Source organism: Apostichopus japonicus, chromosome 2, assembly GCF_037975245.1.
Source record: "Apostichopus japonicus isolate 1M-3 chromosome 2, ASM3797524v1, whole genome shotgun sequence".
NCBI classification, from domain to species: domain Eukaryota; kingdom Metazoa; phylum Echinodermata; class Holothuroidea; order Aspidochirotida; family Stichopodidae; genus Apostichopus; species Apostichopus japonicus.
Genome location: NC_092562.1, coordinates 4,197,445 through 4,210,915, shown reverse-complemented (window position 1 = coordinate 4,210,915; position 13,471 = coordinate 4,197,445). Strand labels below are relative to the sequence as shown.

The following is a 13,471-nucleotide window of genomic DNA, read 5'->3' as shown; positions in this document are numbered from 1 at the left end:
AAGCACATGACTATTAACATATAGATGTAAACAGATCATATCATGATGATCACGCGGGAGTTGATATCATAATTTTAACATACATTGTTTAGGTCATGGATTAATTTAGTGTTTCAAATTTTGTGTCACAACTGTTTGATGGTTCTGAATTTTGTCACTTATAAAATATGCCCCCCCCCCCCCCAATTATCCAAACTGGTTGGGACTGAAGGTAGTTCAGATGGTCGAAAAGTTTGGGTAATCAAATTTTCATGAATTAACTAATTTATGACTATAAGAATTAAAGATACCTACAGTATGTTATAATTGTAATTGTGATTGTGTATACTATTTGTCATAATTGGATGATTGTTTTAGGAAATAGGAAAGAGGGAATGAAAAAGAAAGTGTTTCATCTCGGGAGGCTAGGGGATGGGGGGGGGGGGTTGTTGCGTACTTTGGCCACTCTGACCATATGTTCAGTAATCTATATATTATCACTGTATAGGCGTCTCACTATAGTACAGGAAACACTGGTGTCAGTGGTTTTATCCTAACCTAATACTAATTCCCATAACAAGCTAAAATTTCACGGACCACTTTAGAGGTTCTTATCAAGAAAATTATGGGAGAAAGTAGTTTCAGTTTGGGCCTAACACAGCTCTTTCATGTTTGGAATAATTTACCTGAGGTAAGGGGCATTACTGTACGCCGGCCGGGTGACCATTACGGGGCACATTTGTTTTAAACATGGTATAGTTAAGTGTCTTGGTCATTCATTAGTTTTACTCACTCCAATAGCAGGAAAAAACTTTAGAAGGGGAATCCCTAATTGCAATTGTGACAAGGAAGATTTTGTTGTACCATAATATCAGTACTGTGCAGTACTTGGTATAGATAACACTAGGCCTCCAGACTTTTTTAATAACGAACGGATGGCCGGTGCAGAAAGTTGAGGGTTCGGATAAAAGGGGATTGGATAATCAGAGTTTTACTGTACTGTCCTTCCTGTGTTGGAATAAACTCTATATCTTTTGACCTATATAGCAATTTGACCAAATATTGTGCAATGCGATGTGATTCTGGTTAAAGTATTCACTGATTTAGGTGCTGGAGTTTTGTTAGATTTTCAACCATACACTACTGTTGCTCATATAGTGTACCATAGGAATTTAATTAAATGTACATATGATAAATGTACATTTATGTATATAGGGTGTTAGGAAAAAAACATTAAAAAAATGTTATACTGAAAAATACATACCAATCAAAAACAAAAAAACATAACATAACAAAACAAAACAAAACAAAGCAAAACATGACACAACAAAAATTAAAACCAATAACAAAACAAAATGAATGGTCTAGCTCTCAGAATCAGTTCCTGCGAGTTGAAATTTCATTGAATAAGTTTTACATTTTTAATTTGACTGGATAATGGAGGGGGGGGGGAATGAAAAACTTTGCTATGTCTGTCTGAGATGAACATATCGTACAACAAAAACGAATATTGTTTCATGCTAGTCTGATACAGCATTATCCTGTCAGGTCAGAAGAAATGCCAGCCAAGGAAATTCATGAATGTTACTTGTAAAGAAAGCCCATATATGGCACATCAAACAAGGGGTGTGCACCTGAGGCAATATATATACACATACACATACACATACACATAATACAGTGGATTTGCTATACCGCACAAGCCTGGTCTTCTGTTCTTGACGTTACAATTTTGTGACAAAAAATTGCAATGACACGAAAGCATTATCATATATTTTGACTATCAAAGTATGAGCTTAGCTTAGTACAAAGGTCAAGAGACCATCTCTACAATGCAGAGGTTTGATAACATACTTTACATAACAATGTCAAACGTGTACATACGTGTTAAACCATCCTATCTATCTACAGTATCTCTCTGGCAAGAAGAGTACAAAGTACAATATTTCCTCACCAAGGTTGTTTCTCCTGGATGCAATAGAAATGGAATTTCCAATCCATTACACCATTTCTGCCTGGAACTATTTTTGATGATTAATTTAACAAATTTTACCAGTGTTACCAAATTATGGGTGAATACTTGGCACAGAAGTTAGCTCCAGAATAGGAAAAAGATAGCCCCATTTTCCATCTAAGCATACTTCATTTGCAACAGTTTTCCAAAGGGGAGGGGGTCACCCCCACCAGTATGTGGATCTGCCTGAGCACATCCCTGACATGGGTACCCTACACCCCCCCCCCCATTCCCTCCCAATGTGTTCTACATTCAAGTGACTCTGACACTGCACTGTACAAAATACTTGAATTGAATTAACTGAAAAGTTGCAACAAGTCCCAAATTGGTTTTTCCCTTTCACCACTTTCACAGCTACTGTATTTATGTTTCGAAAATATTACTACACAGGAAGTTAACCAGCCAAAAAATGCATGTTGTCAGAATCTACAAAGAAATAACAACTTGATGGGTTAAATGTTGATCAATCTTTACTTGGGCAGGTAAAAGTGAAAGCAACTAATCCACAGAAAAGGTGACTTTGACAAAATTCACCCTGAAAATTTTGTTGGATGAAATGCAATATAAAGACACAATACAAAATAGTAAATCTTTTTATCTCCTTTTTTAACACACAATACAACAGAAACCCATCTAACCCTGAATTCTTTCACAGGCATTGGGGAGATATTAGCAGTAAGCAGATTGATCACATGTATGGTCTTGTGGTTTTGAGTCACTGATTTCTATTGTGCAAGCATTGTATTCAGTATATATGGGCAAACCAGTGAAATTCACCTTCTTGGAAACTTTAAGCAGTGAACAATGGGTGATGGCAATGGTTCAGCTCCAAACAGAGGGTAAACACAGAAGGTTGTCTCTACGTACTGTACCAATATCAAGCTAGCAACCAATTCATTGATAAGAAAGAGTTAAATAAAGTTTGATTACCCCTAACATGGAAAAGATTGCACCTTGAGCTACCTGTTCTTACTGTAAGCTCTACAAGCACTTGTATAGTCTGTTCTTACTGTAGCTCTATACAGTGTAGTCTGTTCTTACTGTAGCTCTATACAGTGTTGTCTGTTCTTACTGTAGCTCTATACAGTGTAGTGTGTTCTCACTGTAGCTCTATACAGTGTAGTCTGTTCTTATTGCAGTTCATACAGTGTAGTCTGTTCTTACTGTAGCTCTATACAGTGTAGTCTGTTCTTACTGTAGCTATATACAGTGTAGTCTGTTCTTACTGTAGCTTTATACAGTGTAGTCTGTTCTTACTGTAGCTCTATACAGCGTAGTCTGTTCTTACTGTAGCTCTATACAGTGTAGTCTGTTCTTACTGTAGCTCTATACAGTGTAGTCTGTTCTTACTGTAGCTCTATACAGTGTACAGTAGTCTGTTCTTATTGCAGTTCATACAGTGAAGTCTGTTCTAATTGTAGTTCATACAGTGAAGTCTGTTCTTAATGTAGCTCTATATAGTGTAGTCTGTTCTTACTGTAGCTCTATACAGAGTAGTCTGTTCTTACTGTAGCTCTATACAGTGTAGTATGTTCTTACTGTAGCTCTATACAGTGTAGTCTGTTCTTACTGTAGCTCTATACAGTGTTGTCTGTTCTTACTGTAGCTCTATACAATGTTGTATGTTCTCACTGTAGCTCTATACAGTGTAGTCTGTTCTTATTGTAGTTCATACAGTGAAGTCTGTTCTTATTGTAGTTCATACAGTGAAGTCTGTTCTTACTGTAGCTCTATACAGTGTAGTCTGTTCTTACTGTAGCTCTATACAGTGTAGTCTGTTCTTACTGTAGCTCTATACAGTATAGTCTATTCTTACTGTAGCTCTATACAGTGTAGTCTGTTCTTACTGTAGCTCTATACAGTGTAGTCTGTTCTTACTGTAGCTTAATACAGTGTACTGTAGTCTGTTCTTACTGTAGCTCTATACAGTGTAGTCTGTTCTTACTGTAGCTCTATACAGTGTAGTATAGACACTGCATGAATATCAGCTGATATCACATATCAGTTTACACTGCATATACTGTATATCCCCAAACCCTTCTATTTCAGAAACGGAACGAACTTCAGTCAGTGTACAGTAACTGGCTGTACTCCTGTAATTGTTACAGAGTAGATATAACAAGAAATGAACACAAGCTCCTTTTTTTTTACACTTTGTACATCCAGCAACTTGCAAACTTTGCCAGATGCATTAATCAGACAATCATTAATCAGTTACTAATACTGTGATTGTCACTAACAGAGTAATTATACTGAATGGTGTTAACGTACTTACAAACTGTACAATCTACAGGATAAAGTCAAGGTCCTCAAGCTACCAGTCTTGAAATTGCATTTCATGAATGCCGGTCATACTCCCTATTTCAAAACACATGAAATCCCTTTCATGCAGTGAATGTTATTGAATAATGAACCTTCATGTAACATTCATAGTTTAGTATGTATACATGTAGCTCAACATAGATTGAACAAACTAACAAACAGAATTTGTTTTTCGATTCCGCAAAAGATCATACATCAAGACAAACTCCAATACAGACAGAAATCTGTCGAAATTCTCTTTTGAACAAGAATACAAAATTTAAGAAGATTTAATTTTATTTCACTGGAATATATACGGAATATTGATTGGGAACTTGTTCGGGTTGGCTTAATCCCACAGGAGTCTCACATACACACTTAGGGAGTTGTGAGAGGCGGAGGTGTAATTGATTTAACACCAGCCTCAGCATGTAGTGCAGACAGGTAACTGCATGTACCATAGAATGTACAGCTAAAAACATACACAGGATTAAAATAAAAATTCATAATAATGTGGAGGAGAAATGTCTGATTAAGTTTTTCACTTTGCCGTAGAACTCAGCTTTTCGAGATTCCTTTTTAACAAGAGCCATCCGAGACTGAGAGCATTGATCACTATGTACAGTATTGCTGGCATAGCATTTGGTGTAGATATGTCAGACATAAACTGTAAAAACAGGACCAAATGTTTCAGAAACTTTGATAGGCTTTATGCATGGGTGGGGTAGGGGGAGGAGGATGACAGTTAAATGTTTTATTGTAAATAAACTGTTAAAATTTTTAGGTTTCAGACAGATATATTCTTTGAAAGCTTTCTAAATCACAATTTTGGGTGGAAACTTTAGAGAACACAAGGTTAAAGTAGTAAAAGTTTGGCAAATCCAACAACAACAATCATCTTTTGATTCCTGAACACACTTGTACATGGTTAACGAGTGCGACTCCCTCAAATCATGGAAAAATCTGGCGCTGGGAGATAAACAGGCTTTGAATGTCATGTTAGTAGGTTGCCATTTTGTCAACGTGTGATGTCATATTTATACCATCAAAGGTGAATATATTTGAATACTTACTTTACCCCTTTGATTTTCTCTGTCATGTATGGATGCATTGACAAGGATATTATTTCCAATGCTTGAAAGAACTCTATGCCAAACCGATCTATCTTACATCCAGTTTATATACAAACATTGTCATAAATTTAAGAAATCAAGAAACATTAAGAATTCAAGTGTCTGTGGTACCAGCAGTGATTAATTTAGTGTTCAAATTTTATTATTATTGTGTAGCAGTTTTGGCAGCTCTGAATTTGGTCTCTTATATGGTACTATTGCTCCTGTGTAAAACTGTGTACAATCTGTGTAAACACTGTGCAAAAAAAAGACTGCTAAAGTACATCTTTGGATTTGTATAGCAACTTGACCATTTTGACGAGCATTTGTCAGTGTGATGCAGGTCTGATTAGTTATTCCAGGTATCATTATTTAGACAGGTACAGTATGCTAAAGTAATGTGAGCATTAAAGAAACACTAAGAAAATTGTGGTATCTCCCAAATGGAGCTGTTTGGAAAATATATTTTCCAAAAATACCTTTGTACATATGTTAAAACACAAACATGTACAGATTACTCTCACATGATACAGCTATTACCAATCTGTGGCTTGCTTTAATGCTATCAAATTTAGACTCAAGTCTTATCTCCTTTCAAATGAAATAGGGTTTAATGGCCCGGTTTCCCCCTAAGTTGTAATATACAGGACATTGGTAGACCACAGTATGAGCAGTGCTGATATACTGTAGTATATATGCTGATGTAGTATCTATGTCTATATTAAATAATTTGGTCGTCTCTCCGACAAATTCGTGGATAGTATCGGTCGTACGACAACGAAGTTCAATCAAAATACAATTATTTGATCTTACAAGACACAGTGATGCTCACTAGATTAAAAAAATGCGATAAAAAACTGATCAAACTGTGCACCATTTGTCACTTGATTTCTATGACTGCTGAACGACTTCAATTATTAATTGGACAACTAAATAAAAAACAGGATGTCATGTGCATACAAAAATCAAATATATTACACATTGTACTTTGCAGACTTGCAGTTTTCCAGCATGATTGTGGAGCCAATATTACAGGAATAGTACAGATGTTTGTATATATATTGTAGATACTAGATAACCATAAACTGAGGGGGAAAAAAGAATCCCAGTTGTACCTTGTGGAACTTCTGTATATGATTATATATGTCAGAAACTGAACAATATGACAGCCACCTTAATAATCACCTTGATATTACCAAATGTATTGGAATATATATTACCAAATATATCGGAATATAGGTTTCCCAAATAAAACTAAGATTTTCAATTCTGTATCTATTTGAGGGAGCTGTTTGCATGTTGTACAGAAGACTAATCAGCATCTACAAATCTGAACTGTTTCACTTTTGAGATATTTATGAAGAGACAAATTTTTGTCCCCCCCCCCTCCCATGAAGAAGAGACTTCTAGTGCCAGTAGTAAATACATTGTGATAATAATACTAATATTGGTTGTGTGAACAAAAGTTTGACAGACTACCATTAATAATTTACCCTGCATCACCCATGCAATCAGGGTGCATGTTGGTTAGACTGAAGTAAGAGCTTGTTGCTTCAAAATACAAAATAAATCAAATAAAACAGCCCCAGTGGCATTACCAGCAATGACACAACTGATAACTGTATGGAGGAGTCACTATGCAAGTATGGATAATCCAGATAGATGCAGCACAGGATTTAGAAGTCACAAGGATGACGAGGTGGTTTGAATCTTGTAGAGCTGATTATTTATTCATTTGGAGGACCAAAATCATAGCTATATAATATAGCATGTACCTATCGGTAACTAACAGCTAATGTTGTGGCTTGAGTTTCACGCCTGTGCGGCGATCATCAGACAACTGAGTTGTTTATATACATATACTAGACAAACAATAACACTGTACAGATCATATAGCATAGACTCCATAGATTAGAGTAGAAACTAAAATCTCAGTATTGTTCCTGGTCAACACGGTTGTAACTCAGTTATAATAACAGCACCAGTTGTAGCTACATAAGTAAGATTTACAGCCCTCGTACAAATACCAGCAACTTGGTTCTGTTGATTGTAAACTTGTCTTATGATACAGTGTATTGAATGTGTTCTTACTGTACACATACAGTACATGCTGTGCAGACTGCCTCAATAAGGTGCCTGAGCCAATTTGCTTTTTAAACAATTCACTGACTTTTCTGTTCCCTCTTGTTGTTACTTGTAGGATCCATGTGGTCAACGGCAATACCTGTCTTGTGCACCAACTACATGTATATATAATATACATACAGTTAGTGTTGCGCCGATATCACCAATATCGGTTTTGGCCGATATCCGATATTATCATCCCAATATCGGTCCGATACCGATACGATACCGATATTTTTTAACAGACAAAATAAACTGGACGCAGTAAATGTGAGCCTTAACATCGTAAAGACTTACAAGTTGCTTACAGTGTTAACGTATGCTTGCAAAATTGCATCTTAATTAGGTTACGAACTGTCGATCACAATGTAAAAGTTATAATTTATTGAGTTTATACTCAATGTACAACTTATTCACTTGACCGTATAGAGAAAAAAACCCTGAAAATCAGTAGAGAAATGACCAATTGTGTACGGAAAGTACTGTAAGGTGGTACACCTTTCAAATATTACGAAAGATCGAGCAATTTTACTCTCGAAAAATTCACGCAAAACTGGCATATCGTACTAAATGCAACTAATGTCATGTAAACAAGGCTCTAGTGCATCCATTTATGAATATACCGTAAGACCACATCTGTTGTTAAGCGGGGGAAAAGAAAGTATTTTCTAGAATTTCCAAAAATACGGAAAAAATAATATCCTACCATAGTTAAGTGTATGGCAAATAGCCTAACCACCTCGGCGGTTACGGATCTCACGTAACTAAAAAGTTCCCTGGCAACGTGCCAAAAATGTTAACAAACAGGTGTTACACAGGGGATGAGCTCACAGTTGTTTGGGAAGGTACCTGGGAAAATTTGCAGCACATGTACCGTGGTAGTTGGGTATAGGGTTAAGCACTGCAGTTGTAAAAATGTACGCATAGTGCACGCTATTCATTGTTAGGCAGTCTAGAAACAAGGCTTTGCTGAACGTTGTTTGTTTCATAATATCGGAAGTTTTGTAAGTTGCACAGATTGAAAGACAGATTAAATCTCTTTTCATTTTATAACATTATATAGGTACTCTAACTCGTCATTTTAAAATTTATCAGTTTCGTGACAATTTAAATAAAAAAAGTTGTCAGTATTTTGTGTTCGCAGGAAATTGAACAAGGTTTTCCAACACTGCTGAACTGTGCAGTTATACATCATGTTCAAGGTTTTCACGGAGGCCTTTGAGAAATGAATGGTTAGTACAGTGTATAATGCTGCACTGATGCTGTGTGTAGGCCAAGGTTCACGAAGGTCATTGGTTATATTCGCGCGCCGTAGACATGTTTTTAGAGGTTACGGAGGGTCAGGTTTCCATGGATATTAATCGAAAATCAATCTGAGTTTAACTGACGCTAAAGAAATGGATCGTCTTGGGCAGATTAACAGATCATTGCAAGTATAAAGAAGTAGCTCTGCTGTTAAAAAGAAAAGTTCAATATCGGTTTGCTGTTATCGGCAATTAGGCAAAATTTTACCGATACCGATATGCTGCCGATATTGCAAATATCGGCCGATACTGATATTGAAAACGATTATCGTAGCAACACTACATACAGTTTATGCATATATACATTCACTAACTGCTGTAGGCCAAAGTATGGCATGAACAAAATGGAAACCAAAAAGTAGGAAAATCTTCAATGTTCATTTCACTGCACACTAAAGTGTACTGCAATATACAGTAGTATGCCAATTACCTGACCCCGACAATTGTTTAAACAGTGTTATATTACTGTACATGGATAATAACATAGCAGACACAATAGCTTTGTCAAAGAAATTCCTGTTATATTTCACCGGTTCATTTTCAGGAAAGATGAGGTAAATTTGAGGTATCCGTTAACTTGAGGTTTTTAGCTACTTTAGGGTAAGGGGTTATTAAAATTGTTTTGATGCAAATTACCACAATAAGAAGCGCCCTATATTTATTTACTCAGATTAAGTTCTAAAGACTTGACCCTAAAGTCATGCAAATCACATTGTAAATTTCTACAAACCATTTCACTTGATATCACATGAGACTTGTCATTTTTCAACATCCATTTAAAAAGCAAAATGTTACGACTTGAAATTTGAAAGGCCATGAGCACTGGTCCCCAATTTATACACCACGCTTAAAGTTTTTATAAGTACTTTCCTGTTGGTTCATTCCAAATAAAGGAGTTCTACCAGATATTGAGTAGCACATTTTACATTAAACAATTCCCTATTTCATTTAAGAGTTAAAATAATTCAACGGTGGCAATAAAATGCTTGAGGAAGATGGAACATTTAGTGACCATTATTTGGCATTTGGTATAAACAGTTTGGATGACATTTAAAGCTAAAACTGGATACATGTACCATTTTGCTTAAGACTATGCTTTACCCAAACCTTAAAATACATTTACAACTTAGATGTAATGAATGTACCAAAGTACACCCTAAAGGCTAGGCTAATTTACTGTAGCAACTGGTCAGTTAATGCACATGATGCTTTAGCAAACTCCACTTGAATTTACTACAAGGGCTGAAAGTGCTATTTTTATTATTGTTCGCTCTTAAATTTATTAATACTAAACAAAATTTCCCAAATCATGTTCAATTTGCTGTCCAGTGCATAACTGTTATTGTTAAGAACAATTAATGAATGTAATCTTCATAGAATAAAGGGCTATGCATATGTACAATTCCTAACTTAACTTGAACATAGGTCTCTTCAAGTAATACTGCCTAGATGATACATGTTAACTATATACTAAGACTGAGGTTAAAAGGGGAAAAAGACAAAGCTAGCCTTGACAAATGACAATCTTGATCACAATAATCAAAATAGATTTTCATCTAGGCATAACATTTTGCCTTGCCACCAATTCACTCAGTCCTCTGAGTCAGTGTATGATCCACTAAGGCACTATACTAGTAACACAGTGCTGTGCCACACCCACCAGAAGTTGCCAATGAGATGGTGAATAAAAATAAAACAACCATAGGATAAACTGGCAAAACAACTGAATGTCTAAGGGAATGCTTAATATCACATTTGCATTCGACTGATAAACCATTCCAGAGTTTTTCAGTCTGGTAAAACTAGCCTACCGTTGAGCCTACACATTTAGTTGTCTAGAAGAGTCATGTCTAAATGAGAAAATGACTACAACTAAGCTAGCATGTCATGCTATTGCACTAGTGGTACTGGTAGTACTCCTGCACTATACACAGTAGCCTAAAACTGTAGTGTAATAGTACGAAACGACACTAGCTCTTGCAACAGTTACGGTTTTATCAATTAGAAGGAGACTGTAATTAAGAATATAAATAATGCAGGGAATACAGAAAGAGGGAGGAAAATTAAACATGGTAATGACAATAATACTTACGCAAATAAAATTCCGGTTACATGGAAGGCTAACATAATTGCCTCAATTCCAAGGGCAAGATATGCCAATGCCGAACCTAGATAGGCAAAATATTCATTGTCGAAGTAAGTCCAATACATTTTCTCTGCTTTAAACTCAAACAAAAAAAATCACTAATGAAAAATAATTTGTCTCTTCGTTACCTCCGTTTGACGAACATACTGTGGTAGAAAAAAACAGACGAACAAAACGATACAACTACACGTTTGGTTGACCGATTCGGCCTACGGTTAATGCGCAGATTGCAGCACAGTGTAAAGAACCTACATATACATGCGACTAACTTGCATTATTGACCATGTTACTCCATTTCGAATTATGCGCGTGCGCAGGAATTGCATAGCTCGTCCCGAACCAACAGTTATTCTGTTCAATGTACATACAAGGGATACGCATTTACGGGTTTCCAACACTAGCCAAGAAGTGAAAATCATTGTCGCTTAATAATACATGACGTAGTTGGATGAGTCATATGATTATGAAAAACACCTTGGTGACCAAACAACAATTGTTGAAGTTGGTGATTCAATTACATTTATTGACACTTTCAATTAATCACTCTCTCCTTATTTCGTAGAAGAAGAAAAAAAAAATTAACTATATTAGTTTGTTATTATTACTGAGTCACAACAATCCACTCAGTAAACAATGTATGTCAGGTGACTCTCAGTAGGAAGGGTGTGAAATTTGTCAATAGGAGGGTAGGGGCGGCTAAAATATAGGAGGGAGCAGGATGAAGGGTGGTTGGGAAAACTTCTGGAAAGAAGTGTATTTAGTCACCAATAATGTGTTTTTTGGGGAGGGGTAGGTTGGAGGGGTGGGGTGAACCGGTTGTGTTCGGATATCTTCCTCAATATAGGATTATTTCGGTTTGCAAACTCTACTGTGTCGAAGATGAAGTATTGGATATTTCAAGGTCGTTTTGTTTCTTTTTCAGGAAATGTGAAAATAATTTTTAGTGAGGGAAGGGTTTAATTTGCTCAAATCACTTTTGCTATCGATTATTGTCCTGGTTGGATTCAAGAATACTTTCGACAAATATTTTATTCATTGCAAAAGGATTTTGTGTGATAATAAACAAGAACCCCTTTATGCAACTTAAGTGATACGGAAACTATTAGATAGGGAAAACTGTATAGGTTTATATATTTATTGCACTGATAATGCAATGACTTAATCGATCACAGGGACCTTTGACCTCTGTTTACCAGTACCGAATGTGGGTCATATACCTACACATGATATATTTAGTTACTTTGTATATCAATTAATTTATTCACTATTGTGAATAACTGTTATACTGTTATTCACTCTTATTCTCTTGTGCAATACAGTTCAATAAAATATCTGCTCACCTTACAATGATAAAAATTGATTTCTACCCATGTTTTCTTTAATTTTCTTTACCCACCTTTATAAATACTGTATGTTCCAGTTACTGCACTAAAACGGTTACATATAGGCCTACAAATGCAGTTATATGTCTTCAGTGGTTACATTGGCGTTACGAGACTTTTGCACCACAAGGAGAGAGAAAAAGAGATGATTAGGAGGGGATGGCCGGGAGGAAGGTAAGAGAAGGGGGTTCTAATAGACCCGCAGTCGAATCAAAGGGCAAACATATTTTACATTAGCCTAACGGACCAACAATACAGTATGTGTTTACCATTGTGTTGCCCCCAGAGATATACTGCGATTTCTGTTGCATCAATCATTCAATTAATGCTTTCGTTTCTTATGGTGAAGAGGGGGCGGGCGAAAAACTGCAAATGCGCACCCTCCCGCGGCGGTATCATAAAACCACGTTAACCAACCGTAACCCACATATTTTCGGATATTAGTCATTTTAGTGATGCCGACACTTCCCGTATGGACAGGCCCTACGCATACAATTCTGCTTCCGTCGAGAGCATGGTTCAGTTGGGGGATTTTTGCATTCAACCTTCCATTTAGAGCTACTTATAAAATACCTGAACTCTAGGGCTAAATATGCCTCAGAATAAACCATTTGACTTCTCGTTTGTTCTTGGTGAGGAGCCCTAGTTACCCTTCAGAGCAGGAGGTTTCAGTGCAGTTCTCCTCCATTATTAAGTTCAGCCCCCTATACCTTAATCAGTCGGCAAAAGTTTGAATTTGTCCTCCTCCCACCCCCCCCCCCCCAGCAAATGCTTGGATTAATTATTAGGAATATGTTAAAGTCAGGAGAGCACACACCATATTTGTTAATATGGTGATAGACATATAAGCTTGAGAGGGGTACCCCTCCACTTTTGAGAAATTTTTGTTAAATACTCCGGATACAAAATGGTTTCTATAATTTGACTCTAAAATAATTATAATTTATTAGTATTATGATTATTTTATATATATATATATATATATATATATATATGTATATATTGCTCTATGTGAAATGCACCAGGCAACTTTTGCAATACTCTGTATGTCAGGGGTGGCAGGGGGAGGGCCTGTTAGGGGTCTGTATGGTCCCTTGAGGAATACAATG

The 13,471-nt window shown here is 36.3% G+C and overlaps 1 protein-coding gene across 1 annotated transcript in view; it reads right to left on the bottom strand.

Annotated features, from left to right (window-relative positions):
• The window catches only part of LOC139974904 (ceramide glucosyltransferase-like), a 29,476-nt gene extending 18,248 nt beyond the window's left edge, over window positions 1-11,228 (bottom strand). Inside the window, exon 1 of the mRNA XM_071982453.1 lies at window positions 10,927-11,228. Coding sequence (XP_071838554.1) covers window positions 10,927-11,045 — 119 coding nt within the window. The 5' untranslated portion in view covers window positions 11,046-11,228. The remainder of the gene's footprint in view (window positions 1-10,926) is intronic.
• Window positions 11,229-13,471: the final 2,243 nt, after the last annotated feature.